The sequence below is a fragment of the Hyalella azteca genome, unplaced genomic scaffold (genome assembly GCF_000764305.2).
Source record: "Hyalella azteca isolate HAZT.00-mixed unplaced genomic scaffold, Hazt_2.0.2 contig11711, whole genome shotgun sequence".
Classification (NCBI taxonomy): domain Eukaryota; kingdom Metazoa; phylum Arthropoda; class Malacostraca; order Amphipoda; family Hyalellidae; genus Hyalella; species Hyalella azteca.
This window is the reverse complement of record NW_025941698.1, coordinates 1-15,467: the sequence shown is the minus strand read 5'-3', so window position 1 is coordinate 15,467 and position 15,467 is coordinate 1. Positions and strand designations below refer to the sequence as shown.

The following is a 15,467-nucleotide window of genomic DNA, read 5'->3' as shown; positions in this document are numbered from 1 at the left end:
ATCAGTTTAAATGTTGGCACAAAGGAAGCTTTCAAAGCTTGTTACGTACCACTGCGTCCCTCAATATATCATGGCTTTCATTGCACTGCCTGCCAAGGTTGCCCTGCATTGCCGGAATAAATTACTGAACATCAGACCCAGACCACTGCAGCAGAAGTTCTGGGCTAAAACGAAGCAAGAATTTCAATATAAAAGTCACCTATTTAACTGTTACTCCCAAAAAGAAAGTTCTAGAACAAGCACATGATTTCAAATTTACAGATAATGTATTAGCAAATCAAGTAGGAGAAAAATTTGGATAATTCGATTATTTTAACTATCAGTAACAAAATTAATGTGATAAAAAAGGCTGAATTAGGCACTATGAAGCATATATTCTGGTATTAAAACATCTCCTCGTGATTTTAATGTTTAATATTTTTCGTAGAGCTTCCACGATTCGACAAGATCTCTTCAACAGAGCTACATAACTGGAAGCAGCGGTGCATGCCTTTTGTCGTGCTGTCGGAGCAGATGCTCATTACTTTGAGGTACAGCATGAGATGCTCGACGTGAAATTGACTTATATTATAGGAATTCGATCGTATTATCGACGTATGAACATTGCAGCGCACGAAACATTTGCTGATTGGTAACACAGGAATTTCTGAGAGTTGCTTGCTGAAGTCTTACCTGCTATATGCCAACTGTATACAGGTTCAGTATATTTTTCGGAAAACACTGCGCAACCAAAGCTGATATGATACATGGTGGACGTTTTGCTTTTGATATTGCAATTTCTTTGCCATGAATTTTGGGCAAACAACAAACCCGGAAACATAAAACATACACAAATAAAAATACTTAGAATTTACGCACACGAACCTTTACACATACGACCCATTTGATGTTCGGTCTGTGAATTTGAATGGATTCACTAGAATATACAAATTTTGCTTTGCCACACATTTTAGCGCCATCCAGAGTCTGTTTCTTAAGCAAGCATCAGCCCATTTTGTTTCTTACCACCGAAGAATTTTGTGCTCTTTTCAGATAATTTATTCTTGCTTCCTCTTGGGGATTTTCTCGGCGTGTTCATGCTGTCTTTACGTGTAAACTTTTTAGTTGTCCAATTCTAGCCACTGAACTCATTACGTTCATTCGTATATGTATATATATGCGCTAAAACACTGCCTAAATTCAGACGCGGTAAGTCTCATTGGTATTGGTGGAAATTACTATATTAGAAAAATTGTCATGAGGGGCCAGACTTGCCTGAACGTAAAGTTCAGGCAACTTTGCTGAAAAGTTCAGAGGCCCACGTTGCAAGACGCGTGACATCATCATGGAGGGGGATTATTTTCCTCTCCAGTTATTTAAGTTTTTATGATCGCATCATATGCAAAGTTACTTATTCTGAATTCGTTGTCCCTATAATGAAAAGTATTGGAAGTTTTAACTTCTACGCAATTTAAAACGCGAACAATTGCTCAAGCGCTCTCAGCTAGTCAACCGAGATGCTAAGAGGTCAACTAATTTTCCTCGACTTATGAAGCGAAACGTAACTTCTTAAGTGAGTTAGTGAAGCAGAACGCACTATGAAATGCGCACATACGCTGCCATGACGACAATTCATGCCTTTTTATGCATTCTTATGCAGCATCGTAAGCCGGAAATAAGTCTTTACAATGCATTTCAGACATTTTCTATTTCAAATTGTAAGTTATTTGAATCATTANAGGAACAATACTACTGTATACCTGTCTCTTATACACATCTTTCGGTCGCGTGTATTTTCTGCAGATTCACATGGCAACTCTTGATTGGAGCTGGTGCATTCAAGTGCCAATTTGTTGATGACCTCTTGCTTTCGAGCTTCAGCCCCGCGCTATGCAATTCAGGACGCCCATCATCTGCTTGGTAAGCTGTGCGTGCGTCCAGCCATGCAGATTATTGAAGAGCTTTAACTTATTTAATTCGGTCGTACGCGAGCTTTGTTTATCCTTTGACCTAAAAGGTTGCCTGGTATAAAATAAATGTTTTAATATGTCCTTTTCATCTTTGCTGCATTTTCATCGCTGTATCGCCAGGAATGACTCCATGAATTAATTACAAATTGGCTCGTGTCAATATATGCAGTTTTTGAACAGTTGTTGCAAGAGAGTCCATTCATAACTCAGTGGCAGCGAAATTCGAAGAGGGACAGTTAAATAATTTGAGAATTAATTTGTTTAATTACCTCTTGAAAGGCTGCAAAATACGAAACGATTGTAGAATCTATCGAAAATAAACTATCAAAAATAAAATCGACAAATAGAATAAATAGAATCGATCGAAAATAACGTTTAAGTTTACTTGCGCAGTTGAATGAGCCTTTGAAATTATCAGCCATTTCGCTACCTGAATATTCCACGCAAGCTGTCCTCAAGCAATCGACTTAATATGTTTACGCTTCATTGCATACTTCATAATGTTTATTGTAAATGTTTATGGATTGGCGAACATTGATTAGTCTCTTCTTCACTTAAGTTGTTCTCCACTGAAGCCAAAACGTATCTACAGTAATTTAGTGTAGTTTGAGAACACACTGCTGTATATTCGCGAGTAAGTACTTACAATGCAATGTCGGTGCATTCCAACCAAATTTTAAATGAAAATTCATGGAACATTTTCAATTTATTCTACAAAAGGTTTTTAAGAATTATTCAGTAGCATTCATTCTGTTTAGGTGCATCTAAAATATGGAAGAAGTACATCACACATATGCCCTGAAGTTTCCTCTGTATAATGAGAAGGTCACATGGCCGATCAGCTGTGGTGATTTAAAATATTCTTTGCACATAAACGAAGCAACCAACTTCAAGGAAGATTATTTTTGCGCTCGTGACCGAGATCAGTACCACCAAATATCGATGTTTTTGGAAAAACTTTCTAAAATCTAGTTAATTAACTTTGCGTATTTTAAAAACAAGGAATATTTTGCGTTACTGTATGAACACCGATAAGCAAACCAGGTATACAAGGGCCAAAACTTGGGAGTTGTTTGGATAACTGAGCGAATACGGCTTTTTCGGTTGAAAGAAACCGTAAAGCGAATTCGCTCCCAGATACGGGAGTGGATATGGAGAGGATTACATGTTGGGACAAGCGCTGACTTTAAAGGAACTTCCATGGCAGCTTAACGGCCTGACGCCGGCCGAGCCGCATCGTCTATTCTGTTTAACTCCGTGAAAATACGCTCGTATCTTGTAGGCGTGAGAGTGTTGGAGCGTCTCACTTTTTCTGAACAAATTATTGCATTATTTAGTTCATAATCATTAATTTATTTTCAGACTTTTATAATGGTAATTGAATAAAATAATTATTAGTTATTTTATAACAATAACATTACTAATAATAATAATAATAGTATAATTTGGTGATGAAGCCATCATTTAGGATTCACGAATATTCTTAAATTGGAATTCTCTTTTAATTTAATTTTTAGCCATAGCACTCTGAAATACGACGTATTCTCGGAAAAAATAATGCAATACATAGACACGCATTTTTTTTTGTTGCGTAATAGATTAGAATTTGTAAATAAATAAGATTAACTCTGTAGGGAGCGTCACCCATTTCCCTATCTCGTGCCTCGGCTATTTTCGACTTTACTTCCATATTCATAGCCACGGTGCGCGTGGAGACTGAAAACATTCGTGCCATCTGGGATCAAACTGAGACGAAAGTTGGAATGTGCCCGTAGCGGCTGTGCCTTCCGTAGCAAGGTCATAACATCGACTTCCAATGTGGAAGTTCTTATATTGCCGCCCGAGAGCATCCTGGGACAATTCTTGCCATTTAATGCGAGAAAAAACTTGGGAAACATATCAAAATTAAATGAGGAACAGAACCTAGTTTCATGTCATTCATAATTCGAAGTGTTAATTTCGACATGGATATTCGTTGCAAATCATAAGATAATGGAAATGCGGTACACGAGGAGGGACGAATTTTGTATACAGTATTCATCGGGTTACACAGTGCATGAATGAGCGAATGTGCTTGACACAGTGCATGAATGAGTGAATGTGTTTGACGCAGCGTATGAATTAGTGAATGTGCTTGACACTGCGCACGAATTAGTGAATGTGCTTAACACAGTGCATGAATAAGTGAATGTTGCTTGACACAGCGCATGAATGATTGAATGTGCTTGACGCAGTAAAATGTAAGCAGGTAAATTTTCATGGATGTAACTATTTTTTCTTGCAATAACAAGCCATGGCTGTAAGATTTCCAAGACTGTTATTTACATTAGCCTGCGCGTTTGATTTAATTCGCTGTCGCTCTGTGATGTCATATCAAAGAAAGAAGAACATAATTCCCCATTGACCAAGCATGTGTTTGGAAGACCAGCTGCATCGCCAAATATAAAATCCAAGATGATAAATATAATCCATTCGCATAACTGTTTCCTGCTTGATAAATTTTAAACCCTAAATTTTTCATTATTTGTGACGTGCTTAAATTTCCCCGAATATTTGAAATGAAACAAGGACAGAAAAAGCGAACAACAATTTTGAGAATGTGCGCCGAGTTTTTTTATCAGGAAGGGATTAGTAAATAAGCGGTGAGGGAACTAAAATCTTAACTCTCGCTCCATTATATTTCCCACGAATAATTAAAAATGCGGATTCGGCGACACAATAAAAGAGGGTATGATGGCAACGAGATTGCCATAGTTTTAATTCATGCATTTACCTGCATGGCCATCCGTTGCGTTTCTTATTACGAGTAAATATCTTTTTATTTCGTGAAGTGAGTACTTGCAAATTTTTTAGTGCTTTTTCTCATTTATGGAATAAAAGCGCTATTGTGCTCGTCATGTCCGTCCGTCCGTCCGTCCGTCCGTGACGGACAGACGGACGTGAGAAAATGCGCTCGCTGTCACACACTGCGCAGTGAGTACAGATCTAATTTTTTTAATTGTTTAGTTGGATTTATATTCATGAGACTGAATGAACATGTAATAAATCCTATACTTTATTCAGTTGAGTTCTTGAGGATTTATGGTGTTCGATTGCACGACGCTTTCCTCGGCCAAGACAAATGCTCGATCTTTTTTCACGCACCGATTGAAATGAATTACGATTTATTCTTGCGTCGATACATTTTGCATATTTTCCTGCTAGGCCGTTTGACGCTCCACGGCTTTGCATGTAACCTCACAAGAAACGAACACATAGTATTATTAAGGCATATTAAAAAAAGGCATAGAAGCTCATTAGAAATTGTAGAATTTTCACAATCACATTGAATTTTCAACGTAAGAAATTTGCGAAAAATTTGTAATTTCAAGTGGTAAAGTAAGAAATTACGTACATTATAAAAGGATTTTGCTCGTTCTTGTAATATTCATTGTACTTATTTTGTTCTTCGTATTTGAGGAGTAAAGAATGCCTGGATGTTTTAGAGGGAAGGCTTGCCTTTAACTCTCTACCGCCGAATGTCACTCTCCGGGAACATAAATTTCAACTTGAATTATATCCTTAGAACTCATCATTGGGTTAGAATCTTTACTCACGATACATCAAGTCGTCATTTTTAATCTCTTTCTGAAATGGGAGTAATTATTTGCGTTAATGAAACACGAAGCCGTTCGAAATGTGCGTGCGAGCACAATGGCTTCGGGTACTTGTAAAGCCGCCCTTTTCTGCTCAAGCGGTCGATTAGCTAGTGCATTATCCTATAATTTGGCAGTAGGGCTCGCGCTGCCTACAACACGACGAACTATATATACAACGCTTTGTCGTGTGTTGCTCGCTTTGTCGAGTGTTGCGCTCGCTTTGTCGTGTGTTGCTCGCTTTGTGGAGTGTTGTGCTCGCTTTGTCGAGTGTTGCGCTCGCTTTGTTGAGTGTTGCGCTCGCTTTGTGGAGTGTTGCACTCGCTTTGTCGAGTGTTCCGCTCGCTTTGTCGTGTGTTGCTCGCTTTGTGGAGTGTTGTGCTCGCTTTTTCGAGTATTGCGTTCGCTTTGTCGAGTTGTAGAGGGCTTGTTGTAAATTGTATTTTACTGTTAGAATATAAGGCTTCTATTAAATATATAGGTGTTGTAAATTTGTAATTAATTAGAATTAGTATTGTAAGAATGTTTTAGAGAAAGTTGGAATCGAGAATAGAAATTGCGGATTAGGAACGAGCAGTAAGAACGTGGACTTGATGAAGAAGACATCGTCACGTGTTGTGGAACGTAGCTGTTCGAACAAAGACTGTGAATTACCTGTGTGCCACATGAACCTGTGCTACGTATCCCAGTTTATGCAAAAAATCTGTAATGATGATTGATGTGCAATAAAGTATTTTAATGATTGTTGGTTTTATCACCTGGCACCAGAAACTGACACTATACGCACGACAGAGTATTGCGCTGGCATTGTCGAGTGTTACGCTCGCTTTGTGGAGTGTTGTGCTCGCTTTGTGGAGTGTTGCGCTCGCTTTGTCGTGTGCTGCGCTCGTTTTGTCAAGTGTTGCATTCGCTCTGTCAAGTGTTGCGCTCTCTTTTTCGTGTGTTGCGCTTGTTTTGCCATGTGTTGCGCTCTCTTCGTCGAGTGTTGCGCTCGCTTTGTCGGGTGTTACGCTCGCTTTAATGAGTGTTGCATTCGCTTTATCGAATTTTTCGCTCGTTTTTCAAGTGTTGCGCTCATTTTGAAAAGTGTTGCGCTCACTTTTTCGAGTGTTGCTCTCGCTTTGTATTAGACGAGTTCGCTTTGTCGAGTGTTGCGCTCGCTTTGTCTAATGTTGAGTTCGCTTTGTCAAGTATTGCGCCCGATTTATCGAGTGTTGCGCTTTTTTTTGTCGAGTGTTGTGCTCGCTAAGTCGAGCGATGATCTTGCTGTATCAAGCATGGATTGCCAAGTTCGCTCTGACATACCCTACTCGGCGCAGGGTTTGTTGAGTACTGTCCTTGCTTTGTGGATTGTTGCGCAAGGTTTTTGAGTATTGCTCTTGCTTTGTCGGGTATTGCGCTCATTGTGCTGGTTACACAGGCTTTGTCGAGTGTAATGTTCGGCTTGACGAGAACTGTGCTCGCTCTGTTGGGCAAAGCCCTCGGTTTGTTCAATTTTAATTTCGGTTTTTCTAGCGTTACGCTCAGTTAGTTGAGAGTTACGCTCGTTCCGTTGAGTATTGCGTTCGATTTTTCTATTTATATGCATTCTTTGTCAATTGTTCCGCTCGGTTTGTTTTACGTTTGCATCCGACCACAGAGGGCAACAGCCAATCTGTAAGCCACGTTATTTTATATTCCTTCACATGACTTTTCATGATATTCAAAAGGATTGCAATGTTTCGACTTGTGTGTTTAGCTAACGAAGCAGGAATAGAAAAATCGGAATAGCTGCGTAGCTTTCGATAGAATGAAGCAATCGAGGAGAAAGGCAGAATACATGATAAAATTGACAATTTTAAAAGAATATACGGAATACGGCTAATTGGTAGTTTTGTAAAGGGTTCCACTCGGTATAATAAGAGTTGAGGCCTTAATAATTAATCTGACCATGTCATGTATTATTGTCATTTTGAAATATCAAGTGACAGAGGCGCTTCTAGAACCTTTTGAATATATGCTTTCCATTTCTAGAAGAATGTCACTCGGATGTTGATTGAAGCCTTCTTTATTTAATACCTTCAAATTGATACAGATCCGAGAAAACTAAAATTCAGTATATCAGTTCTGTTGCTTATTGAAGTTATTATGTAAGGCATATATATAATGTTGCACTATGAAAAGCTTTGTTCTGCATTGAAACTTGTTGAACTGAACGCAGGACTCGGCAATGGAGGCTTAGTCATGCGTGCCGACAACTGACATGTGATCCGAATAATATAATTAAAAAACTCACAAATTAATATGATTATTGAATTTAATATTAATTAGTCGAAATTGATGTGGGGACTTGATGTGGAGATGGACTTGATATATATTCATATAGTGACTATGTTATTTTTTTCAAACTTTTGCACTTCATCAATAAGATACTCTAACTAATTGTGCTTCGATCGTAATTTTTCACTAGACTGAAATAGGCTCTCAGACGAGCGATTGAATCTGCGGAATTTTCAGCTTTTATAACATAAAAAATTAAACATTCATCGACAATATTGTATAATGTTATTTTCATAACAGTAAACAATGAAACAGTAAACAAATTATTCAGGTTATTTTATAGACGCGTTATGGCAGTCGTTAATCTAAAACCATTTTGTACCAGAAGTGACGAGCTTCAACCTGCCATTGGACTAGCGGTCATCAAATTGGTGAAATCGATCGTTGATGGATTCTGATCTCAGGAAGAAATCTCAGTAGGTATTGAACCTTCAAAGCTTAATTTCACTAAATTACTTATTACAAAATAAATAAAAATGTTTGAATGAGATTCATTGCGTTATTATTTGTATCGAATTTACGGGACCGACCGCTGCTGGCGCTGCGTGGGTGTTGTGTGGACTGAAAAGTACAGAGGGTGGGGGAAAAACACGACGCAGCTGGATGAGTTTTCTGTTAAACTTTTCTAACAATTCCTAATATGCAAATGAGGAACATATATTTTTCAGTTGATGATAATAGTATGAAACAAATTTTCATGTGTATGTTACTTGTGTCTGGAGGGTTTGAAGTTTGAAGACTGCTTAGGATCTTCGTTTTCTATATAAAAGTTCGTGGCAAATATTAGCAAGTCAGCTTGCTGTACAGCTAGCATCTCATTCAACTTCAGTATCTCATTTACCAAAATATTACTCATCAAAAATTGGACTAAATGATGCAAGAAATTCAATTTCATTGGAGATTGTTTTTGATGCATTCATTATCTTTGCAGAATTATATTTACACCTAACTATGAAAGAGCTGTACAATGTTAAATTAATGTCGTTACTTTTCAAATGTGTAGAAAACGAACTTCCAACACAGCTTAAATCCATTTCTTTTTAAAAGATGATCCACTCTCTATGACTTTAATTTGAATATCTGATTTAAATTTTAATGAGAACTTCAAATGCATATCCTGGCAAAAGATCAGGTTAGCATTGAGGCATGAAATGACCAGACCGATCTTTAAATTGGTCAGATGTAGACCTCTTAGATTTGCGGAGTTATTTTTAGGTGGTATTTTAATTTGAAATACGATAATTTGATCATTTTATCGCTTGTGTATTTTTTCTTTCTGAATTATCCTTGACTAATTACGTCCTTAGCGAATAAATTTCTTTTGAGATTCTTTGTAATGTTTTTAATTATAGCGAAAAAATATCGCACAAAATTTACTACAATATAAGAAACAATTTCAAAAAATTTATAGCTCTTCAATTTAAAATTCTTCGTTGTTGAATCGATCCCACGTTATTAAGTTGTGATTTCTGACGCAAGTGATCGCATTAAGCCTAATGTACTAAGAATCCAATCATCGAAGCCAGCTTTAAAATACACATCAAACTAATATGAAAATCTAGGAACAATACTACTGTATACAATGGAAGATGAAGTCAGTAATCTCAAACTTTTTCCTAAATTCAAAACTGTAATAGAGTGCAAATTGAATTCATGGAATAATGAAGGAAATAAATGAAAATCTTAATCTTCTTCAGAGCTCTTGGCTAATCAAATTTCGACAGCCCCAATGTAACCGTGCGCTGACTAACATTTAATTAAGGACTAAAGTTAATCAATTCTTATTATTGAGAAAAAATCACTGACCTTCCTTTTACTCCTGGCGATTCTGTCGTGCCTGGCGGGCGTCTCTCCCAGCGACTTCTTGCCCCATACTACAATGCCGATCCTTGTGTAGGTGAAGATAAGCACCGCGACCGGCAACACGTACTGCAGCAACATCAACGTGGCCGAATACGACGCCTGTCTTTGCTCAGAACCTTCCCCCCAGTCCTCCATGCAGACCTTCAGCTCGTAGATCTTGTAGTAGTTATCGTCAGGTTCTTTGAGCTGTGAGAAGACTGCGAGAGGGGCGGTGGTGACGAGAGCGAGTACCCACACCAGCCAGATGATGACGCGTGCTTGGAGCCTCGTCATGCGCGGACGGAGCGGGTAGATGATGGCAAGGTAGCGGTCTATGCTGATCGCCACCAGCGAGTACGCTGACACGAATACCGTCACGCCCTGCGATGCAATGGGCGTCTTAAATTGATCAAAATTAATATCAAGTAACAGTTTTAACCCACCACAACCCACCACGGGAAAAATAACAAAAATTAATATCAAGTAACAGCATTAACACTTCACGGGAAAAATGGCAGCAAGACTCTTGAATAGTAAAACGATTTGTGTAAAAACCAAAAATTTGTGGTAATTAATAGAGAATAAAATACGGAACATTTGAACATTGTTATCTGCTGCCTGTTACGAATTAATGACGTCTTTGGATTTGATTCATTTCTCAGAAGCCTCTTTGCTATCAAAGCGTACAGAAAATTCGAAGGCTTTTTTACGAACATAATGCCCATACGCTGAAAAACCGAGTATGCTTATGCTTTATTACCATGGTTACCTTCGTTACTCTTATTCTCGTATGCATATAAGTTAGGTAAGTGATTGGCTCCTCACTGAATTTAAATTTATTTCTTTTTTTGACAGTGATGTACGGTTATTTGTAGAGATGCAAATTCCTAATTAAATTTCATCAGACAATGCTTTGACGTGATTAAAGCAACAGGCCATGGTTGTCTGATGGCGGCAGGAGGAAAAAAAGCCAAAACAACCGCGATTCAATATTTATTAGTACATTTAAAATATGCGCTGCCAAAATTTAATTTCAAGGGTCTCCAGACTTCAGAAATTACATTGAGTTTACAGCTTTTATGTATTTAGTCAATTTAGCCAAATATAAATAGAAAGCCAATTCAGCCAAACTTGCTGCAGACTACATTATAATGAGCACTTGCCTCATTTACAAAGGTCTAAATTTATGTATGTCAATCAACTCCCGCTCTGCAGAATAGACCACTAAGTTACGTCGGATCAAACTGATAAAAACTACATAAATAATAGTCAAACATGTTTATTCATATGAAACTTTGCCGGCCCCATCAATCCCTAAAAATATTCTACCTGATCTCCTCCGCCTCTGTTCTTCAAAATCGCCTTTCCGGACTCCAGATAATAAAATATATCAGCAAATTAACGGTGTAGCCAGGGGAAGTCCTCTTGGCCCAACATTCGCCGAATTCTACATATGCAAACTTGAAAACCGAGTGTTGTTGGATTCACGGATTAAACCCGACCTTTACTGTCAATATGTCGATGACATCTATGCCATCCTTCGCGACGAAGATCACATGATGCAGCTGAGCGTGACTTTAGAACTAAATTCTGTTTTGACGTTCACTTATAAGTTCGGACAAATTCACATGTTGCCTTTTCTGGACACACTGGTGCAATATGATAATAATTCGTTCAACACTAAAGTTTATCGTAAGCCTTCAGACGTCGTAAAGTTCTTGAAGGAAGACAGCGAATGTCCCCAGCGCTACAAAGTCAGCACCATATGCGCCCTCGTACACCTAGCGTTCAAAACATGTGCATCCGCTCGTGACTAGAAAACTGAACTCCGGACCTGCAAGCAAACTCTTGTAAGCAACAGTTATGCAAACAAAACTATCAACACAGTAACTTCAAATTTTCGAGCACGTCAAACCCGAACAGATGAATCCACATAAAAAGACGGCGTCACAAGAATTTACTACCAAAACCAGATGAACAGCGGTTATAGGACAGATGAAAGAGTTGTCAATTCAATTGTGCAAAATAACATAAGCAGCACTACAGTAACTGACCAGATAAAACTCCTTGATTTACTACAATAACAGCAAAATTTAGAATTTAATCATGAAAAATTACCCATGTAAAAAATTGAGACCACTGCACGAAACCAATGTGTTTTTTTTTTACAATTCCCCAGTACGAAAGAAGGTTGTAGACTTCTCGAAAATGTAAATTATATTGGTTTGACCAGCACGACCCTGAGCCGCCGATTCACATGCCACCTACAAACTGGAGGACCAAAGAATCATATGCGGGAGGCTCGTAACATAACCATCACCCGCGCGACGTTGGAGGCCTGCACCAGCATCATCACGCGGTGCACCGATACTGCATGACTGGCGATAGCAGAGGCTCTCATCCTCAAGGATGAGTCCCCAGCTATCAATTTGCAAACCACCGGATTTGCCAGGACATTGAAGTTGATCTCGAAGTAATTTAAGTTTTTATTTCGAACAGTAACTACGATACCCTTTGTATGCACTTATGTCATTTCCAAATTTCAAGTGATTTAAAACTCTTCACCTACTTGAGAATGAATATTGAATATTTGGAAAGGCTTTTTGCAGTAATATGTCATTTGGTAACCTGCTCTTCGACCTCCCAACACCAGTAAGAAATTTTGTTTTGCTTATTAAAAAAATAAAAAAATAATTAATAAAAAGCATTCTCTGGTCTTCAATCAAACCTGCATAAATGTAGATAACTTCTGCCTAACTACACTAATATCCTAATGATTGAATGTGCACGACCAGTGCATGAATGAGGGAATGTACTTGTCACAGTGCATGAATGATTGAATGTGAATGACTCAGTATAATGTTAGCAGGTAAACTTTCATGGATGTAATTAATTCCTCCTGCAATAACAAGTCATGGCTGTAAGATTTCCATTCCATTTATTTACATTAGCCTGCGCGTTTGATTTAATGCGCTGTCGCTCTGTTATGCCAGAGCAACAAAAAATAATAATATAATTCCCCGTTATCCAAGAATGCATTTGGAAGACCAACTTCATCGCCAAATAAAAAATCCCGGATTATGAATATAATCCATTCATATAACAGTTTCCTGCTTGATAAACACTAAACCCTAAATTTTTCATTATTTGTCACTTGCTTGAATTTCCCCGAATAATTGAAATGAAACAAGGGCAGAAAAAGTGAACAAAAATTTTGAGAATTTGCTCCGAGTTTTCTGTATCAGGAGGGGATTAGTAAATAAGCGGTGAGGGTTCTAACAATCTTAACTCTCGCTCCATTATTATTTTCCACGAATAATTAAAAATTCAGATTCGGTGACACAATAAATGAGGGTATGATGGCAACGAGATTGCCAAAGATTTAATTCATGCATTTACCTGCATGGCCATCCGTTGCGTTACTTGTTACAAATAAATATCTCTTTATTTCGTGAAGTGAGTACTTGCAATTTTTTAATAATTAGTTGTATTTGTATTTATGAGACTGAATGAACGGGTAATAAATCCCATACTATATTTAGTTGAGTTCTTGAGGATTTATGGTGTCCCATTGCACGACGCTTTCCTCGGCCAAGACAAATGCTCGATCGGCTTTTTTCACGCACCGATTGAAATGAATTACGATTTATTCTTGCGTCGATACATTTTGAATATTTTCCTGCCAGGCCGTTTGACGCTCCACTGCTCTTTATCCTAACAAGAAACGAACTCATAGTAAAAAAATTAAGAATTAAAATTTTTAAGAACAGATTGAAAAGCTCAAAAGAAATTGTAACATTTTCACAATCACTATAAAATTCGAAGATAGAAAATTTGCGAAAAATTTGGAATTTTAAGTAATTGAGGAAGAAATTATGTACATTATAAAGGTAGTTTCTCGTTCTTTTAATATTCATTGTACTTTTTTAGTACTTGGGATTTGAGGAATAAAGAATGCCTGGATGTTTTAGAAGGAAGGCTTGCCTAAATAACTCTTTCAGTTCATGTGCACTTGAAATATTCAATCTTTAGGTATTTGCTCCTTAGTCCGTTTTTTCGGTTCTTTCTAAGTGATGTTAAAGCTGGTCTCCGAAAAATTTTCAATAAAGATATAATTAATTTAATTTGTGTTTTCTTTCATTTTAAATGTGTAGTGAATCATTATTCAAATCATTTCCAAATGAAGGCAATAGAGATCAGAAGACCCTAACTATATTTTATCATGACTCAGCGGAAGAAAATGTAACCCTGAGGGATGTGCCAAGAGTCTCATAAAGACCATTGAGCGTTGATGCTGCTGCATGGCAAAGATTGGGCAGATTTAGGAGGACTTCGTCGCAAAATGTGTCATTAAATTTTTTTTGCCTCGTTGACTGCATTTCACTGGCTTTCACAAAGGTTGGTATCTCAATTGGACGAGCCAGACTCAATATTCCTAAATTTCTTGCACCTTTATTTCAATTATTCCATCCCAACAGACACGGTTTGTAAATAAATAAGATTAACTCTGTAGGGAGCGTCAACTATATCTACATATATCTTGTGTCTCGGTTATTTTCGACTTCACTTCTATATTGTTAGCCACGGTTTGCGTGGAGACTGAAAACATTCGTGCCGTCTGGGATCAAACTGGGACGGAAAGTTGGAATGTGCCCGTAGCGGCTGTGCCTTCCGTAGTAAGGTCATAACATCGAATTTCAATGTGGAAGTTCTTATATTGCCGCCCGAGAGCATCCGGGGACAATTCTTGTCATTTAATGCGAGAAAAAACTTGGGAAACAGATCAAAATTAAATGAGGAACAGAACCCAGTTTCATGTCATTTTCAATTCGAAGTTATAATTTCGACTTGGATATTCGTTGCAAATCATAAGATAATGGAAATGCGGTACACGAGGAGGGACGAATTTTGTATACAGTATTCATCGGGTTCCAGAGGACGTTTGAATTCAATAATCGACTGTACAGCCTTCGAGAAGATCGGTAGATTCCATGCATTGATGTTTTTCATTACGCGAAAGAGAAAATAATTTGTGTCTAAATTTAAATTCACATTTATTTGCGCCCGAGCAAAAAAATGTGCTGCTGTATAATCCCGTTTTATTCTTTACATTCGACGTTGTTAACAATATCCACCATCTCGATAATATCCACCGCTTGCGACAAATTTCCACGTTGTTAACTGTAGGATTTAATAATTCCGAAACCCTAAACCTTAACCGGCATCACAGCCTTCGAGAAGAACGGTAGATTTAATTCATTCATGTTTTCCATAACTCGAAAGAGAAAATAATATGTGTATAAGTTTAAATTTATATGTATTTACGCCCGAGCAAAAAATGTGCTGGCACATTATACCGTTTGCTTCTTCACATCACACCTATAACAATTCGTTATATTTCCGCAACGTTATATGACTGATATTAAATTCCCGACCGCATGGTACGAGTGATCACGCACCGACCAAGGGCAAATTAAAAACCAAACCCAGCACGCCCTGACTGCCCCAGTAACTGTCTCATCTAAGTCTTAACTTTATTACTGAGCAGTTAAGTTGGTCGAGGGAGTTTCCTAAGTTCAGTTTCTAGCAGTAAAAGAAAATATTTTATCAGCCATTAGGGATTAAGGCCCAGGTTGCGGGCTGTGCCATCGTCTGCTGAACGCTTGCGGTGACGGTAAATGAGTTACCATGGCAACTTCTATTTACTAATTGAAACTGCAAA

At 37.9% G+C, this 15,467-nt stretch overlaps 1 protein-coding gene across 1 annotated transcript; it reads right to left on the bottom strand.

Annotated features, from left to right (window-relative positions):
• Window positions 1-9,709: 9,709 nt before the first annotated feature.
• On the bottom strand, window positions 9,710-10,126 carry LOC108675933 (RYamide receptor-like; the record flags this gene model as incomplete). Its single annotated transcript, XM_018163987.1, has 1 exon — window positions 9,710-10,126. A coding segment is annotated over one exon (417 nt), but the record flags the coding sequence as incomplete, so codon positions are not given.
• Window positions 10,127-15,467: the final 5,341 nt, after the last annotated feature.